Here is a 24,204-nt window from a genome sequence, read left to right as displayed (position 1 = left end):
GAACACTTATCAGCTTGTGATCGATCCGCCCCCTTCCACAGCTTTCAAGCTGAATGACTTCAGTCGTTAGCTGAATGATCAGCTCGCCATGTTATTAGTATGCATAAACTGCGAGACCGTTTTTTTCCGAATCGCGCACGAATAGTCTGATGCATCCAATAAGAATTTATTTCGAGGTACATTCAATATCTTAAGTCCTCTATTATGTCGGCCGTTAAAGGTGTTTCCAAGACTGGTAGTCATAAAATTGCTCATTTTCATGAGAAACTGATTGGCATTATCTGGTGTCGGGTAAGATACTCATCGCGGCTGCTTAAATTACGGTCGAACGCGAACTCAGAACGAAGTCTACTACAAGATTACGGTGATCATATAGCCGTGTGGCTTCGCATGAAAATGCAAGCCGGCGGTTTGCTTCAGTATTCTTCGAGTAAGGCTGTGCATAAGAAGAACCTTTGAACACCATATTCGTTCTAAATGAAAGATGCTTGAATGAAGTAGGGGAAACTATCCTCCCTGTATTCGCGGACTCATTTTGGAGCTAATTTCTCCTACTCTAACAGACAATTCCATTTTAATTCATGAGTAACTGTTGTCCCAATGACTAGAACCACAACGCGTAAGCAAAATGACGCTCATGGTGAACATCAAGAAATCATGATGAGGACGTAAATTATTTTGGAATACTGGAAGTCTGGAATAGTGTGCGGTCTTAAAATATACTGGTTCAGTAGGAGGAATCAAGCAATATTTTAGTGAGACAGTGGGATGGCATGTCACTGCTAGAAACCGTGCATGATTACTGATGATTTCGGAAATCTGTCCAACAATCGCAAACGATGCGGAGTCCTTAAAGAGATGTATGGAGTGAAGAAAATGCGGACAGATGTACTCTATGGATGTTTGCTTCAGTCCTTGTTTGCAGCATTTCTTGACCTCCGGACACCTCCTTGTTAAAAATGGTTGAAATGAGTAAAAGTGTTGATGGTGAAATTTACGCCGAAGTTTAAAGGGAAGCTGACCATCTAAAAAAACTGAAAGATAACATAGTCCGTGTAAGGAACAAGACTCAACCAGACGGTGTCGTTCATGAGAAGATTTCAGTCATATTTACCCATAATTCCTTGGGGATCTCGGCTGACATATGGTAATTCAACGTAATTACTCTCATTTGTGTATAGCAACGTCTTCACTGCAAAAGCACAAAATAATTTTAGGATTATTCATCCTTCCTACGAATGTTGAAAGCATACACGGGAACTGCCTTCAGAGGTACACCTTTTTTACCCTGTCTTGAGGGTGTTTGCTATGGACAGGTACCAGTTTACGGGTATGGTGCTTCATCGAGCAAAGTGATGTCGTGGAACTAACCAACTCACAGCTCCCAATCAAACATTACGTAACATCATCCTCGTGACCAGCACGTCATGGATATGGTATATAAAATTTATTCGGTGTTCTCCTATTCGCTACGCACGTGGTGTCAGCTGTTCAGTACAACGATACTACAAGGCCAGCTCTTAGCTTCGACCGTATCGTCACGTGAAAACCGCGCTAGAGAGGTAGCTGTTGTAAATGTGATCATTGTAGTACCCTGGCAACCAATTAAAGGGCACATTTTCTCACACACGCTCTGTATTGAACGGCAAGACGCACCCTGATGCTGGTAACACTTAGTCTTCACGTGCATATGTCTGGTTGTGATTGAAACGATGCCAGCAAAAGGTGAAGAGGACCGCGTGGACCACGAGCAAATTAGCTAGACTTCTGTAGCAACGAGATCACTGTGGTAACTGACCAATTATGAGAAAAGTGGGAGCATCTTGGGGTCATTTGAAATTTAGGCGCTTCGTTTGCCTTCTGAGCATTAAAAGTATGGTAGCAATTTTGAGTTAGCTATTAACTTTCTCCACCGTCTTTCAGTGCCTCATTCAGGGCACCATATTTGAAAAGGCATTTTAATAGCAGAAGGCTTACCCTTTACGACAAAATGTGCTGTAGTCCCTCCACTAAGCAATGTTGTTCGGAATCTACCGCTTTATTGTCTCCTGAAGAATGTTATACTTCGGTTTGAGGGGTTCCATAAATTCACTTTGGCCGCATCATTGTAAGTCTTTTTTGATTAGTCGACAAAACAAACGACCAGTATCTTTGTCAATCCAGGTCTCTTACCCACAGTTTTCACCCGAAAAAAAAACAGAAAACTGAATTCGTTTCAGAGAGGTGTGGTAAACAATCGGTGGATTTAGTGCTGGGCAACATTTAGCTTTTGACTCAAAAGACTCGTCAGGCCAAGTGACAAAGTAAGTAGGTTGATTGGGTTTTGAGGCAGTCGGGGAACCAATCCGTGAGATTTCTTATGACTAGCCGACTTGATCAGTGCTGGGTGTTCAGTCTGATGTTCCTGTTTGTTGGTTAGTAGGGATGATTAGCATTTATGATAGATTGGTTAGGGGGAAGGATTTATCTTCATGATGAAACTGGATTATTCGTCCTTGCTTTTTCAGTCTAGGACACCTTATTAGAAACTTCCTCTTGGGGTTGTTCACAGATTTCGTTCACCTGTGTTCGTCAAGGGTTGCCAGGAGATGGGGGTGGGGGTGGTTAATTGGATCTAACTTCACTTGGATTTTGTAATTTTAGACCAACCAAACTGCACACCGCCTCGTGTCATTTTAGCTGATCTAAGACCGCTCTGCACACGTTTGCAAGTTCTAACCCCTCTATTCTACTTACGCTGGGATGCTTGGCGATTCCCACCACCTCGGCTACCAGTTGTTGTGGTGCTAATCCTGAACCCCATCTCAGGATGTCCACATTTTCTAAATCTGTCCTATGCGCAGTGTCTAGTGCATGCCCTGCCATTACCGAATCTTTTATCAACACCTGGTATTCATCTACTTTTCTCGGTGGTCTGTTAATGGAACGCTTATGCTCACCGATCCTGGTGTGCAATTTTTTGCTGTCTGACCTATATAAAACTTCGTACGGTCGTTACACTTTATTTTGTATACACAGTTCCCAGTCCTACCAACCGGAAGACGATCCTTCACATGCACCAACACCGAGGGTAAAGTTTTCCCCTTCTGGAATGCTACTCTTATGTTAGCCGTATTCAGTAACCTTCTAATGACTTCAGATGTCCCTATTTTGTATGGAATGACCGTTGTCCCGATCCCCTCCTTGTTGGGCCTTGATGTTGGAACCGATACCCGTTTTAATTGCCGCTTAACTGAACCCACTGGGTATCCGCTATCCTGAAGTCGCTTTTTTACCTCACCCGCTTCGTTGTTGTGCTGCTCTTCGGTTGGGAAATTAAAAACCTCTGTTTGCCGGAAATCAGCAGATAGCGGTGCGGTCTTAGACTACTCCTCAGTATATGCTAGAATAGTTTCAACGATGTTGAGAAGAGTCAATGCACTGTGTACAGAGGAGGTCGACCGAAGAGCAGTACAACTTGAGGTAAAGAAGGGATCCGAATCTTCCATAAATCTCTACACTACTTGGTATGAAAACGGGTGGTTTGCCGGATATTTCTGACTGTTGGAATAACTCACGAGTGTGTTTCAGAAGCTGGACGAGGAATGCGGTTTTCACCAACTGAGGCAGTCAGCCAAAGCTGTACACTAATGAAACACTCATCTAACAGGTGTTTTAGCCGTTGAAATCACTTGTCAGCGCATGTTACGGGCCAGGAGTTAAGAAATCACGTTCCGTTCACGCCCCAGTTGGAGGACGTCCCGAGTGCACCACAGAATGTACAAGAACCAAACAGAGACACCGTCCATTGCTTCATTAGGTAAAGAGGCAATACCACACGAAGTTCACACCTTTAGTAAAGATACAAATGAAAGCTGCATAGGTCTCCCAGCTAGAGGAAGCAGGTTTTGTAGCGCATCAGTCAAGCTTGTTTGCTCCTCTCGGATCATAATGAACTACCACCTACCAACCGTCTAGTAGAAGTACTTATTTGCTTTATTTGCAGTTCTATATGACACCTGTTAGCTTTCTATCTAGGTTTTTGGGAATTCCTTGACCAGTGAAAGCATCTTGTCTTAGGGTTAAGTTCTAACCAAATTATTTCCTCCACAAGGGGTTGAGAGATATGATTTCAAAGAAAACCGATGAGACCATTGGAGTCAGTTTATCCTCCGTCGGGCTAAGGCGCAAGGAAACCCTTTGTTATGCTGCGAATTATCCCAACAATTTCAAGCTTCATAAATGGTTGACCCGAAGTTTGGGAACTACGGTAAACAGAACCCCTCATCTATATTGCTGTGCGTCATCTACTTTTCTGACGCTATTTTAATGTGCTAATGGTTACTTCGCGGGAATTTCGGAGCGACATCCTAGGAAGAAGTTGTGCGATTCGTGTCATCGTTTCGAAGCGCATTCCGAAGAGTACACTGCACATCTTAAAACATGTCATAAATCTTGCATATTGCGCAAGCAAGACAAGAATTCCGTTGAGACAGCCTGGAAACAATCAAAACTGGAAACATTACCGAAATCGGATTATAGAATAACCCTGGACAATTTAACTTAAAACATGTCATAAATCTTGCATATTGCGCAAGCAACACAAGAATTCCGTTGAGACAGCCTGGAAACAATCAAAACTGGAAACATTACCGAAATCGGATTATAGAATAACCCTGGACAAATTTATTTAAAATACTTCACCACACAATTTCATGAAAACCACGACAAGTATTCTTACTCCAGTACGAATTCATCAAAAACTTGACCTGGAAACTGATCGCTGCAACACTGTTCAAACTAACCAAAAGTAGATGTTCGGCTTAAAAAGTTCGCCAAATTAAATTGCTTGAAGGTCGTCGGTTGCAAAAGATTACTACAAGAACTCGGTACAGAGTGATCTCTTCTGGAGGAATTTGCACTTACTGCGTGTTGGTAGTGAATACCGTACCACATTCTCCTTATCGGTGTGTTTTCATTGGACATATCTTTATTCCCGAGATTACTATATTGCTTCAAAAGTATTTTGAGGCTACAGAACATTTCGTGTGAATGCATTAATGGGGATGAACGAGTGAGTTTATTTATGCACGGGGGAGGCAAATTACCCCCCCCTCCGTGAATCTTACTTGTGGAATTGGAATTTGCACTTACTGCGTGTTGGTAGTGAATACCGTACCACATTCTCCTTATCGGTGTGTTTTCATTGGACATATCTTTATTCCCGAGATTACTATATTGCTTCAAAAGTATTTTGAGGCTACAGAACATTTCGTGTGAATGCATTAATGGGGATGAACGAGTGAGTTTATTTATGCACGGGGGAGGCAAATCCCCCCCCCCTCCGTGAATCTTACCTTGTGGAATTGAATCAGAAGTCTCTTTTCATCTGATGGAATGTATTCATTGCATGCAAATTTGGTTTTCACGAAAGATTCACCTGAATCCTAGCTGGATGTATCTTATATGATGTTCTTCAACAGTCTTGTGAGTAGTGTGTCACGTCTTTTCAATTGATTTAAGTAACCTAGAATAATAGCTGTTTAATTTGTCCAAAGCAGAGTCGCTGTAGTGTGTTTGGCGCTTTCAGTGACGAACCGTCTACCTGTTCGTTTTTCGTGTTTGCCGTCTGTATTCATCAACAGATTTCTGACCAATTTTGTCACTGGTATATTAAAAGAGGAAAATTCCTTGAAGACTGGCTAGATTCACGGTGAATGAACTCTCAATCGGAATTTTTGCAGCCTCAACTGAATATTGTGCATCGGATTTCAATGTCACGAGATGTTCTGAATAACTCAGTTGCGTGTTTCCTATTTGATCTTTAAAGAAGCCACTATGACCAAGTGCCGTTAGGAGATAAACACCTGTTAAGACGAGCACTTTTGTATGCGTGTTTGCATAACCTGTGATTGTGTGTTTTGCTCCAAAATAGGAGTACAAAAAGAGCGAATTGCTCCTTTGTACCGCGGGAAATTTGTACCATAGATGGAATTCGTAGATTGATCCATATTCTACCCGTATGTGAATGTGAAACAGTTCCGAGAACAGAAGATGTGTAATGCATCTGGAAAAAACAGCTGTTTTAGCTCAGCTCGTTTAACCCGGGTTCAATAATGACAGATCCAAAAGTTTAGTCTGCCACACGAGTACAAGCGATTGGTCGGTGGGAAGAATCAGTACAGTATACTGGTCGATCGATATGTATAGACGCATCTCTGTTAAGGGTCTGAATGAATGCTGGTCAATTGCGTTGACTTCAGCTAACCCCTCTGCTATCATCCCAGTTGGCTGGAACTGGTGGCAGTATGCGGCCGGAACGTTGACTTTCAGCACCAGTACAAATCTTGAGATACGTTTTTACATATTGCAACAATATACACTGTTATCTCGTATATATAAAAGGGAATGTCCATTGGTACCGTCATACCAGCGCTACCAGGGCTTCCACAAGCATGGTGAGGTTCCGAGAAAGGCTTAGGCTGGTGACTTCCGTATCGCTTAGATGGCCGTGATTTACTTTTTCCGTAGCGATGCTGTACTCACAACCCAGTTCACTAAACTTCAGACAGCCGTCAAAAGTTGCAAAATGCCAAGTCTGATCAAAAACGATCTCTAATTCTCCGCATTGTTACCCCACGAATACCCGTTGGACATTCATTTAGAACTGTCAGATTGAGTTGCTTCGAGCATCAAGTACGATGTGAAGAGTAGATTGCGCACATTACGGGGGTTAACTTGAGCATTAGTATCAGGTTATCGTGCATGCGTCGTCCGTGATTTGGTTGCTGATCCCGTAAGCCAACAATCCTGTAAGTGGACTAACACGACTGAATATAGTGGCTAGATTAAACTACAACACGAACTCATAACAATAAAACTTCGTTAGCTCTGGGTTTCTGCCTGTATGTAGGCGGGCGCCTTTTCTGGAGACGAACATCGAAAGTATTATGTGCTTATCCGTTCACAGTGTAGAATTTAATCCCTGAAACACTTAGCCTTTAATAAGGATTCGTCCGCTGATGGTTTCGGCATGAAAAAGCGCCAAAGGGACATGGAGGCCTTGTAAGTGCTGACCAGCTGATACACGTTTGCGGGTTACCGTACTGGTGCGATCATCTGATGCATGGACTCGACGTTGGTTAATTGGCCATGGCCATTGTCGTAGGTTGTCATTTTCTGTAGGGTCACCGTGTTCGTACTGAGAATTGACGAGTTGTTGTTGTTGTTTGGATAGCAGTGCCGCATTGATCCAGTCAGTTTGCTGCTGCTGTTGTTGCTGCCGTTGTAAGCTGCAGTGCGCTTCAGAATTCACTGAGAGCTGGCCACTGGAGCCACAGCCACCAGCACCACCACTGGAAGCCCAATTTCCAAAAAGTGAAGATGCCCACTGATCATAGTAAGCTTTAGCTTGTTGATGTACAGCCATCATTGGATCCAGTGTTGCGTAGGCTGCAGCAGTTAGTGCGAGCGCCTGTTGCTGCATGGAACTTGGAGGAGGAGAAGGTAATTGCTGTGTAGTTCCAGTATCCACAGAACTTACATCACCAACAGACAAATCGCGGGTAGACCGGTGGTGATGGCGCGTATCCAGACCGCGGTCTGAGTAAGAATGCTGCTGTGTTGGACGGTCACCGTGAGCCGATTCGCACACAGGAGACTTAAACGGCAGGTGACTCAGAAGTGACTGTTGCAGTGTTGCGGTGCGCTGTCAAACTGTTTAACTAAGAGGACAAAGCTTGCTCAATAGCCGTCCAGGCTAGCCAAACGGAGGAAGACTACCCACTTTTTTGCTCAAGGTTGCATTCAGAATAACGATAATAAAAAATATTAGCCTTTGCAAATTCTGAGAGTGATTGTTTCTTTTAATTTTACTCAAACACTTTCTTGTTGGAATCTCCAACGTAGATACACGACTATTGCTGTCCACGGGGCATGGTGAATACATTTTAAGACAGATAAGAAAGCAACAGTTTTCTTTTACATTGTAAAGGAATGCTTCCTGATACGCCGGAGAATATGGCCTGCAATACAATCTATTTGTCTTACTGCTAAAGATGCCCTATCAAGTATTGTATCCTCTGTTTTCTGGAAAAGGGATGACGTATATCCGCTGGTGAAACGCAGCAGCATGAGTGGTTAAACGTTCGGGACTAGTCCCACTAATCTATAGAGAAAATATTTGGTAAATCCTTTTTTGGCAGCAAATCTGCCCCATTACACTTAGGGGGGAGTAGTCTAGGGGCGGTAGTGGATAAATCTGTGTGCAGAACGCAAGAAGTCCTTTAGAGAAATCGCCGCAAAGTCCACTAACCTTTCCGTGTACAACTTTCGGAACCTAACGTCGTGGGTGGAACGCAGGCCACATAATTTGTTCACCGAAACGCTGTGTGTTTGATTTTTCGCGCGTTTGTCCTTTTGTCCCAAAATGACCACCATTCTTCTCCAAAAGCCAAAAAAATCAACGCCCCTCGGCGATTAGGGTCATTTTAGGGTGTATGATCAAGCCGTTAGGTCAGTACAATGTAAAAAGAGGATTATTTAACAACTGTCCAGCATTGAACCGCAACAGTACTGTTCTAGATTATTCCTGGTTGTCCGTACCGCTAATGGATACTTGCGCCTTCCACTTGGCAATTCTAAGGTTATGTTGGATATGTTGTATAAAAATGTGGTTGGATCAGATGTTGTCTACTTTGGAAGGAATAATCCTACCGTTCTTTAATGTGCTATGTCGACGTTTTTGAAGTAGAATATTCCCCTAGTAAAAACAAGGCTCAATTCATCCGAGAACTCTTTTATGTCTAATTTACGGAGGGACAGCATTTTGACATCCTGATTACGAGCAAAGAGCCATTCTTCACACATCCATCTTAATGTTTGTCGTTCGGTTTCCGCAAGACTTTTCTTTTGTAATGAGGTCTGGATGATTTGTCATAACAACGCGGTCTGCATTTTTCCCATAGCCTCTACTGCTTGTCTCTTCAGCTCGACATTTTGTAACCGAATGTCTTCTTCTGTTGAGTAGGGTGTCATAAATTTGGTAAACTAGCCATAGTTTCCTGGAAGCCATATCTGAATATCTGTTTCCCGTGGCCTGTACAGGAAAAGATCACCACATCAGTTTTGTGATGCATCTTGAAACAGTTTAGCAGAACTCCTAAAAGCGGTATCTACAACTTTATTTCCTCACGTTAAATCAGGAGTGTTTTCCGGTTATACGAAATGGCGTTGTTGTTGAGAGTTTCTGTTTAGAAATTTTGACCTCCGTAAACGCTGCATTAACTAAATGGTAAATTCATAGCCTTTATACCATGTGCGGAATACAATTCACTTAACCGGATTAGATTTAGATTATTCAAGGCCTTTCGCTGGTATCTCTTTCACAGTCTAGGTAAGCTGGATATGAAACCTTCATTGTTGGAAGTTGCATTGTGACGGCTTAAAACAACTGCACGCCTCTTCTGTTTGTTTGTAAGCTTCTCCCACTGTTAACTCCGCCGTTTTTCTTGTTGTTTTCGATGTCGTTTCTCCCGTTCTGTCGTCTGTTATGGTTGTCACTGTAGTTGTTGCATTTCCAGAAGAGTGTGTCCTGTCGTTTCTGACGCCACCGTTGTAGCCCTACCTATGCTAGGCCATTTGGTTTGCTAATGAGGTTTAGTTCATCACATTTAAAAAAGGCTGAACACAGAAATACCAAGCGAATGATGTATCACTCACTCCCGTGGACTGTTCATTACAACGTGTTGATCGATAGTGAGCGGGCAAACGTAAAATTTTGATGCACACAAGTACACTACGGTCAGGGTTTGGACTGGGATTAAGTACTTTCTCTAGTCCCGAAACAGCCTTCAATTTTAGAAAGCCATTTTTTATTCGCATATGTTTAGATAAGACTAATCACAAGCCTGTCATTAAGCATTATTCTGGAGTTGAGAAATGACAAACGTAATATGGGACTGCACGTTTAGAAATATTTTTCCGGATGTCTGGATTTAAGCAATTTTTAATCGCTTTAAGTTTTATACCTGCTATTTTAGGCCCAAGACCTCCCGGTTGGTAGTTTAAAAGCAACCGCCCGATGACGAGTGGCTGATCAGCATTGCGATTCGCTCGCACTTAGACAGGATACATCACCAACCCTCCAGCATTCACAGGACCCACATCACGTGGTCACACACGTGTTGACTGGTTCTTGGAGTGAACTTAGAAGAAAGTATAATTCAAGTTACGAGGTCATTATTGGAGAAGGCACCTAAGAGATGTGATCACGTGATGTGGTCTCTATGACTGAAGGATCAGTTGTGCTATATCCTAAGTGCGAGCTAGTCGCACTACTAACTGGCTGCTCGTCTCCGAACGGTTACTTGTTCAAACTGCTGACAGAAAGGCCACGCGTTCGAGACTCCCTATTAGAGTCTCGTGGGATGCGTACTGCTGCTTTTCAGTACAGATTGGCTTTACGTACAAGACAAAATCTTCGTTGAAAATTCCCAAATATCTTCTCGCTGCCAACAGTGTACCTGGAGCTGATCAAACATTAATGTGCTCATAGTAGTGTAATGTGTTTCACGTCGCGTAAGCGTTGTTTGAACTGTGAGATTTCATCAGATCACTTGTAAATTTATCGGAGTTTGCTGCAGAGGTCATTAGGTCAGGTGGTTGGACAAATGCTACCTGGAAAACCAAATCTAGCTGCAGCTCTGCATATGGTTTAGTCAGTTGAAATCCTGCGTGAAATTCTGCGAAAGCTTCCATGTGGAGGTGTGTAGCAAAGGGTGTTTGAATAAATGCCTGCTATGTTGTCGACATTCATGAATTCCCCAGCGAGTCATGTCTGGTCACTTTTGTAGGTGATTTCAAATTGAAGTCAAATTTTGGTACACGGTAATCATGTCATTTGTCAAAAGTAGAATAACCGGATATTGTGCAACGAATCTGACACCCGGATCTGTAGCCCATACTAATTAAGGAGACCGCCTGCGTTACTGTCTCTGGTTTTGGGGAATTCTAATCGCTTGGTGAGTGCTCAATAGCTTAGGTCTGAAACTTCGAAGTCGCCCTAGGCGACCGTCACTCCTATGTGCATTTTATCCTCCTTTAAGCTCGTCAGTCTGCTTGTTTAATCGGCCAAAATGTTTGAAACTTGTTGCATGTCAGATTCACGCCAACAAACTTTCAAAGACGCTTATGTAGAAACGACCGCGGTATGCTTACTTTTACACGGTGAATATGTGACAGCCAAGCAATCCAGTTATACTCCTTATCACCTTCTGTCAGCGCATGTGAAGGAGTGTTGCTCTGTTAGCATACCTCATCCGGACAGAAAAAGCATCCACATTTTCCATTCTGGAAGAGACGAGATTTTTGGTGTAATCATTCCTACAACACTGTTTGTTAGGTACCCTAATGAACAATGGATGGCTTTGTTTCTTTTTGTTACGAGTAAGAGTAGCAATACGGAGGCATAATAGACTACTGACTGAATCCGTTCATGACCGAATTGGAGTCGAAAGCTTCTTTTGCTTTCTTTGCCAGAGATCAAAACACATCACCAATCTGCTAATGTTTCCTCCCCATTGTCACACCATCCCTCCAATGCCCAGTCTAATCAAATGTTCTTGGACCACACACGTCACCGAGGTCGGTATGCGGAACAGTATCAGTCCACGCCAAACATTGAACTCACGGGGCGTGTAGGCCCACAAAACCCAGTGGTGATTACACGCCCACGTCGGGTACCTCTACTGGATGGTCGTGGGCAGTACCCAACCTCAAAGGCCGATTTCCGTTCATCTGTGAGCGCATTATCCTATCTGGTGCAAGATGCTAACGTAAGCTTGTCTAATCATCTTACTTTTGTATCTATTTGAGGCTCCTTTGACAGTGAGCTAACCACACCTGGCCAGTAAATTTAACTGCATGTCTATGACAATCGTTTCATACGAAGCGTTATTCTCCAGTTAGGTGTGAATGAATACATGAAAATTCTTAAGTCAAAACTCAACGAAGCGGAGCCAGAGTTTATAATTCGATGTTTCGTTTTTTGCAATTAAGTGCTACAGGTAACTGGTGCTAAAGCTGTTTATAATGATCCGAATAAAGTTTGGCCCAACATTCCTTAGCCCCTTCAGCAAATATGCAAGTACAATCTGAAGTTGCGAGTTGGCAAGTCTGTCCGTCTGTTCAGCGCTTGATTAATTAAGTCATCAGAACGATTAATAACACAATTGTGAATACAACTTAATTATTTAGATAACGCAGTCAACGACATAGTATTCCTCGGCAGCACAAATCTGGAGTGAGCATCAAAGTTTCTCTCCTAAAGTCATGATCTATCTTAAATTCTTCGCGTGAAAAATGGTGGGCAAGTGGAGAGTGAAGGAACCCACTTCTCTAAGCACACAGAAATTTGTGCAGGTTAGGACACTCAATCGGACAATCTTGAAATGTGAACGCCATTGCAGCAATTAATAGTCACGTCTTTCAACGCCACTAGCCTAGCACATAGAGGACCGTGTGGACACTTTCCTGCGTGGTTAGGCACACCGACGGTGCCCAGACCCTTCCCCATTGTTCTCATTATCCTTTGATGAGCCACATTCTGGCCACACCCCAACTTGTGCCGCACTACCAAGCTACAGCCAAAGTCAAACTGATGCCCAAGTAATTCCCCCTTTATTTGTATTCGCTATTTTGAGAACAATCAGTGCTATCAGTTCATCCAGTGGCGAAATGTTCTCCCTGAATGAATACAGATAAATCGAATGGAAAGCAGTTAACGACTTTCCCTAACTCTCGAAAAGTTCCGGCGAGAGTGCCGGGTGAAGAGGAAGAAAAGACAGCCAAAACATTTGTTGTTTCATGTTTGTTTGAACCAGCTAAGTTTGTTTTTTTTTACTTCAAATTTCCAGTCAATAACATTTGTTGTTTCATGTTTGTTTGAACCAGCTAAGTTTGTGTTTTTTTTACTTCAAATTTTCCAGTCAATGTTGTGAAGCTTCTGATTCCAGAGGTTGCCCTCGCAACCCGGCTATCGTGCCGCAGTAGCTATTCTGTGACAACGCATGCGTTCACATATCAGACTGACGTATAGTTGGATTATTTTTCATTCATTTCATATCCACCCTGAAATACGTATCCAGCGGAATTCAGTTTTCGAACCAAGTGCATTGTTATGCTATGGAAACAGGTGATCCCTTTTGGATATCCTGACCATTTTATATTGAGGTGACCAAGCCAAGACTACCAAAATAAAATTCCTTCACACACAAGGAAGCGCTCCAAAGTAGAACGAAGGGACATCTTTGATCCAGTTACCAAACTCTGTTAGAAGTCGTAGTTTGTGCTGTTTCGTAAATTCAAAGTTAGTTATACGGAGCCAACAAGGTGTGAGTTTGAGCGTGTCTCAGCTGAAACCACCCCAGCGATACAAAAACTACTTGAAAAATACTTGTAAAGCCTCCTACTGCTGGGAAACAGCTGAATGAAAAGACTATCATACCAGCGAATTGGAGGTTAAGGAAACGCAATCACCATTTGATCCAGCCTAATAAACATGGTGACAAGAGAGAGCCGGACACTACAGACTGAGCCTTACAATAACTCATTTTGACCTCTGGTATCTTGGCCGTTAAAACTGACCTGGAGTATGTTATCAACCAGATAAGCCCTGGTTTTATTTTTGAGTTTTTATGAGTCTGTCCATGGTCATCTAAACTTAGCACCCAATGTCTTGACTAACAGCCTACATGTCGTCGCATAAAACTCGTTCATATGTACAGTGACGTCTGAAAAGTGTGAGTACCATATGGTTGGGAAGATGCAGTGGGAAATAGCTGGTATCGTGTTGCTTAATTAATGCAAACACTTTTGCGACCTCTAGAAGCTCTCCCTGACTGGACCCAGCAACACGGTTGCTTTCGGGGTTGCGGGGGACGAAGCCAAATAAAATGGTCTTTTAGGAGCGGCGTATTCATTTGGGGACAAATGTACCTTGAATGATGACAGTAGAAACGACTAATTGCCTACGGTCCAGATCAGCCTACTGACTGGCCCTTATCAGCCTTGTTTGATATTTCACCCCGCATTATAAGTGCGATCATTATAGCTAAGCTTTTTAATGATTCAATGTGTACAAACATTACTTAAGCGTATTTTGTCTATGACTTTAGCTTCTGGCTTTTAAAAATGAGGAAGGAAATATATGAAGTTCAGGTGATTACATATACAGCGATCTAACAGTGTAAATAATCGAAATTAAAATGAGACACACGAAAGCATTACTGGTTACTTAAGGTCGCCATGCTGGTAAAGGGTTCGAGCTGTTGGCGTAGTGGGTCTCCAAATTCGTAGACAGTATGTAGCGGGACCTTGAAGTGTGAGTCCCGTAGTAAGCTGAGGTCTACTTGGGGTTTACTCGCAGGTAAACTTTATGGTCGTTGTTCTGTTCGCTGACATCGAAACGTCGGTTGCGAAAGTTTCGCCACAGGTCGAGGCGAAATCTTGAGTAAGATGGCCTACACACCGACGCACTATGATGCATGGCTAATTCACTACGCAATGATGATATCAACTCGAATGGCAATAAGACGTTTTCAACCAAACTGCTCATCTCGGCGATCAGAACGGCGACATTACCTGTCGACATTAACTCGGTACCACGGTTTACTCACGCATGTCTTGTGCGAAACCACTTAAGTTGCGGTAGTGTGTGGTGATACTAATCCACAAAGCATTTTGCCTCAGTACCCATATGTCAGTGAATATCAGCGGCCAATATACAGCCCGAAATATCACGTCCCGTAAAAGTCTTTTTCGTAACGCGTTAAATTCAGCTTAATAGTGTGTACTGTAGGTACACCAGTTCATTTTGTTTAACCATATTGATCTTTCCTTCTTCGGCAATTTTAGTTTCCAGAAGGCTATTTGGAGGACGATGATTCTGATTCTGAATCTTGCCGCCCGTATCCACTCCCACCAACCAGTTCATTGGGATACCATAAGCTTTCAAATGTTTACCCTCGCCCTCCACTTCATGAAGACACGTATGAATCTGATCCATCAGTTCTCAGGCCACGTTTGCCGCAGTTTCACGTCAATGTCAAAAACAGACTGAACCTTTATCATGGGCGACGATTTGTTCATTCAGGACGGGTACCACAAAACTCGCAGAGGTCTCTGCGTATGGAAGTCGGAGCCATGAATGATTCCTTTATTCAACCTACAACCCACTATCTGTCCTCTCCCGAGAAGAATATTGTCGATCCAGGTTTGTTACCTCTACCGTTGTCTTAACAGACGAGCCTACTTGTTATGAATACTGACATCTACAACGCATACCAAAAAGGTTATGCAATTCTACTTAACGTATCCTCACGAATCCAGCCTAATCCGGGATATCTCCGGGACACCTGACGCTGAGGTACATTTCTGGTAAAATTAAAAACAGGATTAATGGAGGAACTCTAAGTGCAGGGAACCGGATTTTGTTCCAAGAACAGATTTTGATGTTGTTGGGTGTACAGCTGCTCGTGATAGCTTTAAGTCTATGATTTGGTACCCGAATTCCTCTGGGTAAGTCGTCATGAAATCATCACAGGTGACAAACACTTTGAGCCTTTCATTTCGCAGCGATCGCAAAGAGCGGTGAAAAGTGCAGAGCGAAATCTACTTGATTTGAACATTTGGCCAGTAATTTCTCTGTCAGCCCATCGAATAATGTGCCAAAAACAACAGCGCTTCGAAACCTAAGATGTTGTGGGATTTGTCAAACCAGATCCCAAACAGTCAGAGGAAGTCTTTTCTTTAGAGGTCAGACGCGCCTGTCAATTACTTTACTGCCTCTTGAGTTTGAAATAATCGGTTATTAGGAGGTGGTGGTCAGGAACACACAAAAGATACATTGTCCGGTAAGTAGAAGGCAGTCTTATGGAGTTATCAGCAGAAATAGTCTGAAGTTCGGTGGTGACGGATAGTGAAAAAAATGATCATTCAGCCGCCGCGTAGTTTCGGTGCATAGCTGCTGCATCGCTCGAAGGAAGCGCGATAAATGATTTACTGACAGTTTGCCAAAACCTAAACAGAAGCGGTCGAAAATGCTGAGGTTTGTCTTGAAACACGGGCTTTCCTCTCTGTGTATTCGTGCCTTCACCACTGAGCTACGTTCAGTACAAAGACGACAGAGAATGTGATTCAAACGATCCAGGTGATTTAGTTTAACCCGCTATCCTCTAGGATGGAGTCTCTATGGTTAATAACTTGGGCTTGAAAATTACGACCGAATTCTACCTACGTAAGAACTTGTTTGTCCCAGTGTGATAGAAAACTAGGGTTAGCCCTATGACAAGATGAAGCCTCGATTCACACTGTTGCTAACTAGCATAGTTGCCCTCCCAGACAACCCTAGATGTAAGCCCATTCAAATCATGAGACACGATGACAAGCCTTACACGCACCCGATGCATCTTGTTCCGTGCAATGGATAGACTGAAGGAAGAAATTGCGAATGTGTAGTGTAGTGTAGGTTAACAGGAAATCTACAGAATTTGATAAGTACGCGACGTCGCTTCGTTTAGTGATGAATACTGAAGATCGTCTCCGAAATATATTGTTTTCGGCACGCGGTTTGGACAAGTGTTGACAATGTCTTACGTTTATTAACCAGTATTTTTGAAGATTTCTGTATGGTTCCAACCAAATGCGATCAAAATATGAGTTGAATCTTGACTAGTTCAAGTTGAACTAGTTTGGATGAATTGTAAGTGTTTACAACGTTCAACACATTATACTAAGTTTCGTTCTTGCTTCTAGGCACACGCAGAAGCAAGCCCAGATAAGACAGCTCGACAAATCCGATATGAATTAAACTGGGTCGTGATCCGTTTCCATGCGGTTGTTTGGCCACAGAGGTTATCACAGTGTTTCATTGTGTCACATCTGCAGTAGCTCAGACTCATTCACAAACAAGATTACTGGGCAAGGTAAACACTGAATAACAAGAAACCCTCAATACAACTATGCAATATCTTCTATATATGACATTTTTATACTTACATAGTTGCGTTTATCGGTAGTTCTGTTATTTCGTTCTAGAACACGTGGGATGGTTAGGTTTGATTTAGGTGAATTTCCTAGTTGTGGTTATTCGTGGGCATCGGAGTTAGTGTAAAACGAGATATATGTTCCTCTCCTAACATTTCATTTGCTGGTGTTCAAAAGCTCAAAATTTGTCCAGATGATATATTTAGGACTTCAGCCCAAACCATATGGTAGTGATGAACAGCGAGTCTCTACATAAGTCTGCCATGGAACTGATTTTTTGCTGGAACTCCCACTTACCATTTACATAATTCCTTGCAGATAATAAATGTATTTCGATTCCAAAATGTTGTTATAGGTCTGAACAGCGTCCACAAAAGACAATAGATGAACGAAGTTATCAAGTGCTGGAGGACACAGTTCAATATCAGTGTCTACCTAAGAGCGAAAAGTTAAGTTCTGACTCTTGGGGCTCACGATATAGTTGATCCCATCGTGTATATATGGAGTCCTAATCAAAAACGGTTTGAATTCAGGGTTCAAATCAGAAAGCACTGCAGCGCGTATTTGATCGACTGACATGTGTTGTCTTCTTGTTAACTTTATCAGAACATCTGAATATTTTAAGGCGACTCACTTGCAAATTCCAATTTAACAAAGTCTTACTCGAAATAGTTATAACTTAAGTTGTTTGTTGGATTCCGTTAGAAGTGTGAATGTTGCAAACGCTTCAGCACATAAGGTGTGTCCGTTGGCTCATGTCCTTTTTAACTGTTAACTGTTTTTCACCAGTTTATGCAACTTCCCATTTTGCATTCATTTGGGACCTTTCCAAATATCTTTTCCTTTGTCAGAGTTTCTTGCTTCCCAGTTTGCGATTTTGAGTACGAAGTAATAACCGTCATGCGTAACCATGTGTTCATATTTGTGACGGCTTTACCCCACTCACAGTATTTGCCAGATTGGGTGAAATATACATTAGAAAATTTCTATCTGACCAACCAAAGTGGGTGGCACTGAATTTCATTTACCGAATAATGTCTCAAACACCTCACGTGCCACAGAAACATTATTTACATTACATTACATTACATGCAGTAGCACACAGTACAGTATATTGACCTTTACCTTAAGCGTCCAAGCTTGGCCTGTTGCCAAGCCCTCTTCCTCAGATTGCTGCCACCTGTCACACTTCTCAAACAGGGAAAGACATGATGAATGCAAGCTCTAGTGAGCAGGCCAGTGTGGATAGATTTCAGATGCTCTGGATGGAACGAAAATGATGATAAAAATTGAACACGAATCCTGCTAAATTGCTCTTTCTCAACAATTCAACCAGTTGTGTATCTTCTCATGTGATCAAATTACTACGACAAATAGTGTACGGATACAGTGAAAGTTACTTTGACTGAAATGAGTGACCTTTCTATCAGCGGTGAATTTAGTTTCCTTAAGTTCGTCTATGCTAACAGGATTCGCAGGTTCCAAAAGCAGTTCCTTCCTTGTTTGGGTATATCCCAAGACCTTGATGGGACCAGTTTATTCCCAAAGATTTTAGTATGAGGACTTGTGAAGACTGAAACCCCGGACTAGGGTACACATATTAATTGTTTTGGTTCTAACCCACCAACTCGACATTACCGTCACGAAATTTTTAGTTTTTTTATCTACTACTGTTCATATCAGCTGAAAAATCACTCCCATTAGGTTCATTTGAGGATTGTGCGTGAATGCAGTGGTTCTTACAACCTCAGACTCAATTCGATGAGTCGGGCACACCAATCACATCTCTCAAATGTGAAGACATTCGCCTGTTCAGACGTGAAAATTCAGATGCGTCCAACGTGCTTTGGTGGAGAGGTGGTTACACGTTCGCTTCGCATGTCACGTGTCCGGGGTTCAAATCCCGGCACAGACATTGGATATGCACTGCTGATGACCTCTAATGAGAGCGAAGCTCGAGTCCAGTGCTTCCCTTTGGTGTGGACTCACCGGAATAATTGCGCCAGAACAGGAAGACGACCGTTCAAACGAGCGTGGTGTCGGTATGAACAAAATACCTATTCCGCAAAACCACAAATAATTGTGAATTCTGAAAGGAATGTAATAGTGCGCAGAATTTCGACCAGTCAGGGTTAATTTAAGTTGTGATGGGGCTAATGTGACTGTATTCGGGACTTAGGTTTATCGGCAAGAATGTCTAACAACCAGCTGACGAGTAGTTGCCATGCTAGATTCTACCCCCACGTGCCTTTCTTCCACGTCAGTCCTGGTGGAGTTACCAAGCAGTTCGCTTAAACGCTCTTCGGACAACCATAACACAACCGAACAAGTGCAGCTGATGTGGTTGTCAGTGTCAACCAAACGCCCCGCAGATGACTCTCTAGATATCGCAAGATGTTTTTCAGCGTTAGAAAAACGGTACAGAGATAAGGAGTTATTTACAGTGAAATGCACTGATTCTCCTCATTGCTTATGTCCCTGGCGAAGGAAGCTGCTGTAGCTTGAGCCACTGTGTTCCGTTAACCGGTTTATATTTGAGTAGCGGATTGATGGACGGAGTTGTCTGCGCAAGACCGCCAAGTTTAAATTCAAACCACAACACATATTGTACTGTTACAGCTTACACTTTTCATTCTGCCGATAGACCAATACCACGTATGATGGGCTGAACGAGGGCCGAGATGATGTTTCGTACTGTAGCTCATCCGCCATACTACCAGCAAAAGCAACCATAGTATATATATATATATATATGTATATATATCAATAGATATCATAGGTTAGGTTGCAGTATCCGTCCAATCCTAAAGTAGAAATTGGCATCTCAGAGTACAAGCGGCATCACAACATCAGCTACTAACTGCATCCGTTTTCCAACTTTCAATACCATCCCTCAAGGGTGGGCCAGAAAATTTTGTCTACAAAAAAACGGAAGTTGTTCCGTCCCAATTGTAGCACTACGAGAGATAGACCGTCTCTTAAGTGAAGTGACTTCAAGGAGAATGAAACCTGACCAGTGATTAGTATTTCTGTGCACATATCATCTCGTATGAAAAATAATGGCTATTTGTATTTGTAAGAGGTGGAAATATTCGAAAACCGTTGGTAATGATGCCAAGTCGTGGTTTAGAGCGCATACGGTTGTACCACTTTTGGAGATAGGGGCCATTAGCTCATTGAGCATAAAATATGTACATCTACATAAGGTGTCAAAATTCAACCAAGATTATGTTTTCATCGGGCACTCACTTCATGTACAAATGTCACAGTCTAAAAAGTAAACTCAATCGTTATTGTCGTCATATCCGTCATCATATTCCAATCATTTTTTACCAACGTTCTGCCTTGCACATAAGCTTTAGAATATACTACCGTCAAGCTCATTGACAAAAGTTTGGTAGCCGTGACAAATGATTGTTTTCCCATTACTCGTATTCCACTGTGACAGTACTTGCTTCTGTTCCCAGCGAATGTGAACGACCAAACCCTTCATACTTTTAATCTTAAGTGTGCAAAAATCTCCACAAACATATGGTCTAAAGTGCCTACCTCTAAAAGCGAGTGTTTCTATGATGAACGCAGTTTTGGCGGGTTTCCCTCACTTCTGGGAGTGATGTGGTATGCGTCTTGATTAAATAATAATCAAGCTGTGGAATGGCGTCTGCCGATTCATCTGAATCATAGCGCGGCATAACTGCAAAATGAACGGGAGCTGTCACTTAGGGTCGCTAGTTCACAACTTGAAAAACCACAAGGCTGTGCATGCCATCCAAAATTGAAAACAGTATGCAGCTCACGTATCCCTCCATTCACACAAGACGAGTCACCTGTTTTTTTTTTCCAAATCTGAACACTACCTGTCGGTTCATCTTTAACTGGGTAGCGCTTCCTTGAAACGATTCAACACAAATAGTCGTCATCGATTACCAGACGTCCTCGATGGTTGCCTCTCTTTTTTTTCAAATCTGAACACTACCTGTCGGTTCATCTTTAACTGGGTAGCGCTTCCTTGAAACGATTCAACACAAATAGTCGTCATCGATTACCAGACGTCCTCGATGGTTGCCTCTCCGTTTATAGTAACTCAAAATTTGTTGTTATAGTGCTTTGTAGATTATCATTGGCAATGATGTTGATCAACGTTTTGTTGACTGCTGGCTACAGGCAATTGGGTTGAATTAGGCTAGTTACGTTGGTTTGTGTGAATGAATGAGCGTCACTCAATATTGTGCCTGATTTACACTTTGCGTGCTTGACTACATTTGCTTTCCTTCGTTTTACTGTTACATGTTTCATGAGTGACAAACCATATGGATTGGTTTCATCTTGCAATTTCTGTCTTACTTCTGTGTACATGGAATATGGTGTTCTAAGCACATATGCGTGTTACTGGCTGAACTACTACAGTGCGGTAGACTTGTAAAAGAAGTGATTTCACGAAGCGTACGTTGAGATTAATTAATTTGAAGTTGGAAAGATGACCGTGTTGATGTGCCGTCTCTCCCATTAAAAAGAGTTACTTGTTACTGTAACAGCACATGTCAACCAAGGTTCCTTCTTAACGCCGCTGAGGTTTGCGTGCTGTACTAGGAGGCAGTGAAACAAACGTGAGCACTTATCGATCGTTATGAGAGCTATTCAAGGGTGAAAAATGAATATTGTGTGATGAAAGCTCATGAGATACGCACGTGGCTGGTCCTGGTGTGTATGATCTGTAAACCATTGTTGTGGATTCGGAAAGGGATTGGGTTAAACTAATGCGAATAAGAAGAATAAGGCTTTCGAGACAAATCGCAGTCCGGCAATTCAGGAAAATATAGTGAAGGCTTTTCTTGGTGAAGCAACCACAACCCAACACCTCCCCCCTAAAAGTTTGTGGTTACTTTCTCAAAAAGTTTCGTGGATAATAAACCCAAAAATGCATACTTCCTTAATGTCAGTGCAGATCAGCAAGGTTGAAGTCAGCTAAACCTGCGTCCAGTAAGCTATTGGATAACGCCAACTAACATCAGTTTTATATTTAGCTAAAGTCGCACCAAGATCCAGGAGCTAATGGATATCTATCATTGCCAGTACCAGTTGAGTGACATTGTGTAAGGTCGAAAATAATGTGCGATAACCGCCCTGTAGTTCAGCATATATAAAGAAAATAACTGGAGTGTACGGAGCACTGTCGGTGGAGGTACGTCGCCTTACCGGAGACTGTTTATGCTCTTCTATACAACAGAATATGTGGTGTTTTGTCATACAGTCGTTGTGTGTTTATGTACATTAGTTTCTAGCCGTTTTTCAAAGCAGAAAATTTTTTAAACTATAATATCGGTTTTCATAACATTGCGTTTAATCCAGGGAATTTATAATGGGAGATGAAGTTGTATGTTCAGAACAAGCATTGATTTGCTCGGCTTGGGGAACCGTTTCATTTGAAAACCTGTATACATTGTTAAAGCTTCTCCACGAGTGTATTTTTCCTAGAAACTTCTGGTTAATTCAAATTGCTTTTTAACTTTTAAATAACTCTTGAATTTATTTTTTCAGATTCCACAAGTACGTCTGAAAATGAGGAAATCCGACCGTTACCTAGGCGAATGCTCAGTCCTGACGAATACGCTCAAATGCAGCCCATGGTGAGTTACTTGCGAAATAGAAGCACTGGATGCACCGACCGACTACTGATCGGCATACAAGTAACACAATATTAAACGAAACTTTAGCTGAATTATTTCGATTACTTAACAACGTACATTTGCACCAGGAAAAACTTGGCCTAGCATTTCGTTCGCCACGGTGATACGTCTCTTCCCTTACGCCGACTCTTCTGATGTCGGAAAAATTCTTCAAAGTTCAGAGAGGGATCGCATTTAGGTTGAAATCCCAGCCGTTTACATATATTTGCGGTATTTGTTACCGCCAAGTGGAAAATTGGTGGAGAATGGACGACGTTTTCGAATGTTGTAATGCGCCCGAGAATGGTAGTATGGTCACCTGCTATAGACCTCGCCAGTTGTGGAAGGAGTTGAAAATATTGTTGAGATATCTGTACTGCACCATTCGCGGTACAATGTTTCACTATTTCTTCAAGTCATGCTTATTCGCACTTTCCTGAAGCTTGTGAATAAATAACTGAATTTTTTTCATGTGAACTGAAAACTTCACTTCTGGCTACAACTCGAAGCGACATTTCGTGCCTACTCAAGTGAGACTTTGGTGCCACCAACTTTTTACTCATCCACCAGCCTGTTTGAGGCATTGTGATAGCGATCTATCGCTCTTCAGATGTTAACTGAAATCAAGATAAGTAAGGACTCGTGCCATTCAACTTGCTTCTCAATAACCTTCTATTGTGGACCAACTTATTTGCGGTTGCAAGACCGGGATCCCTAGTAGAGTTTTTCCGAAAATCACGTTTTCCTGCATGTCCGTTAAAATATCTGGATTGCATCCTAAGTAAGTGCATTACTTATTTTGGTAGCTATGGTAATATCCATTGAGTATCTAGCTACAAAAGTAATAAAAATATCTGAAAATCGGAAAATGGATTAGTGATATGCTTTCTGTGAAGATGACTGTGACTTCTGGTCAGTCATTGTGGGTAAGAATTGCAGACGCCTTGTTGTGTCCCGGTGAGACAGTAATTGCTTTGATCACAATACAGACTGCGCTTGCTGTCGTCGGTTCCAGCATTGCTACTGACTCCAGTCTATTGTTATTCCTAGTGAGAATGTGAGGGAGCGGTGCACCTTGAGAACCACCAAAATGCATGTTGAAGCGCCTGGGATGAACTACTGAAGTAAAATCTTCTCACCCACCAGCTTATCGATAAATTGATGGATAATTTGAAAACAGAGATTTCAATACACTAATAAAAGATTTCTGAAAGTCAGTTGTACATATATGAAAGTGACTTACATCTACGGAGAACCCACCTTTCTTTTCGTTTGCAACTGAATTTTCGTTAGAGTGAGAACATACTGTCAATCAACCACCGTCTAAAACATGTATACAGATTCACACCAATTCGCAAAAAGCTCGATGCTAACCAAACGCTTTAAATTCAATATCTTATTCTTTTCTCCAGGTTATCCGTTCAAATTATCACCCTATGCGCAAGGGTCTCCAAGCAAGAAGGACAAATGCCTGGTCTGCAGTGTCTCCACCCTCTCAAAATGGATCAGTGTATGT

General features: G+C 42.3%; 2 protein-coding genes across 2 annotated transcripts in view; one reads left to right on the top strand and one right to left on the bottom strand.

The window, feature by feature from the left end:
• The window catches only part of T265_08209 (hypothetical protein), a gene marked incomplete at both ends in the record, with an annotated part of 149,930 nt that overhangs the window by 50,131 nt on the left and 75,595 nt on the right, over positions 1 to 24,204 (top strand). Inside the window, 4 exons of the mRNA XM_009173944.1 lie at positions 11,586 to 11,813; positions 14,893 to 15,250; positions 22,561 to 22,649; positions 24,101 to 24,198. Of these exons, the coding sequence (XP_009172208.1) occupies positions 11,586 to 11,813; positions 14,893 to 15,250; positions 22,561 to 22,649; positions 24,101 to 24,198 (773 nt within the window). The remainder of the gene's footprint in view (positions 1 to 11,585; positions 11,814 to 14,892; positions 15,251 to 22,560; positions 22,650 to 24,100; positions 24,199 to 24,204) is intronic.
• T265_08210 (hypothetical protein) lies at positions 6,974 to 9,861 on the bottom strand (the record flags this gene model as incomplete). The annotated part of the gene is made up of 2 exons (XM_009173945.1): positions 6,974 to 7,687; positions 9,700 to 9,861. The coding sequence occupies 2 exons, from the start codon at positions 9,859 to 9,861 to the stop codon at positions 6,974 to 6,976; spliced, it is 876 nt and encodes a 291-aa protein (XP_009172209.1).

Source organism: Opisthorchis viverrini (genome assembly GCF_000715545.1).
Source record: "Opisthorchis viverrini unplaced genomic scaffold opera_v5_208, whole genome shotgun sequence".
NCBI classification, from domain to species: Eukaryota; Metazoa; Platyhelminthes; class Trematoda; order Opisthorchiida; family Opisthorchiidae; genus Opisthorchis; species Opisthorchis viverrini.
This window is presented reverse-complemented; position numbering and strand designations above follow the sequence as displayed.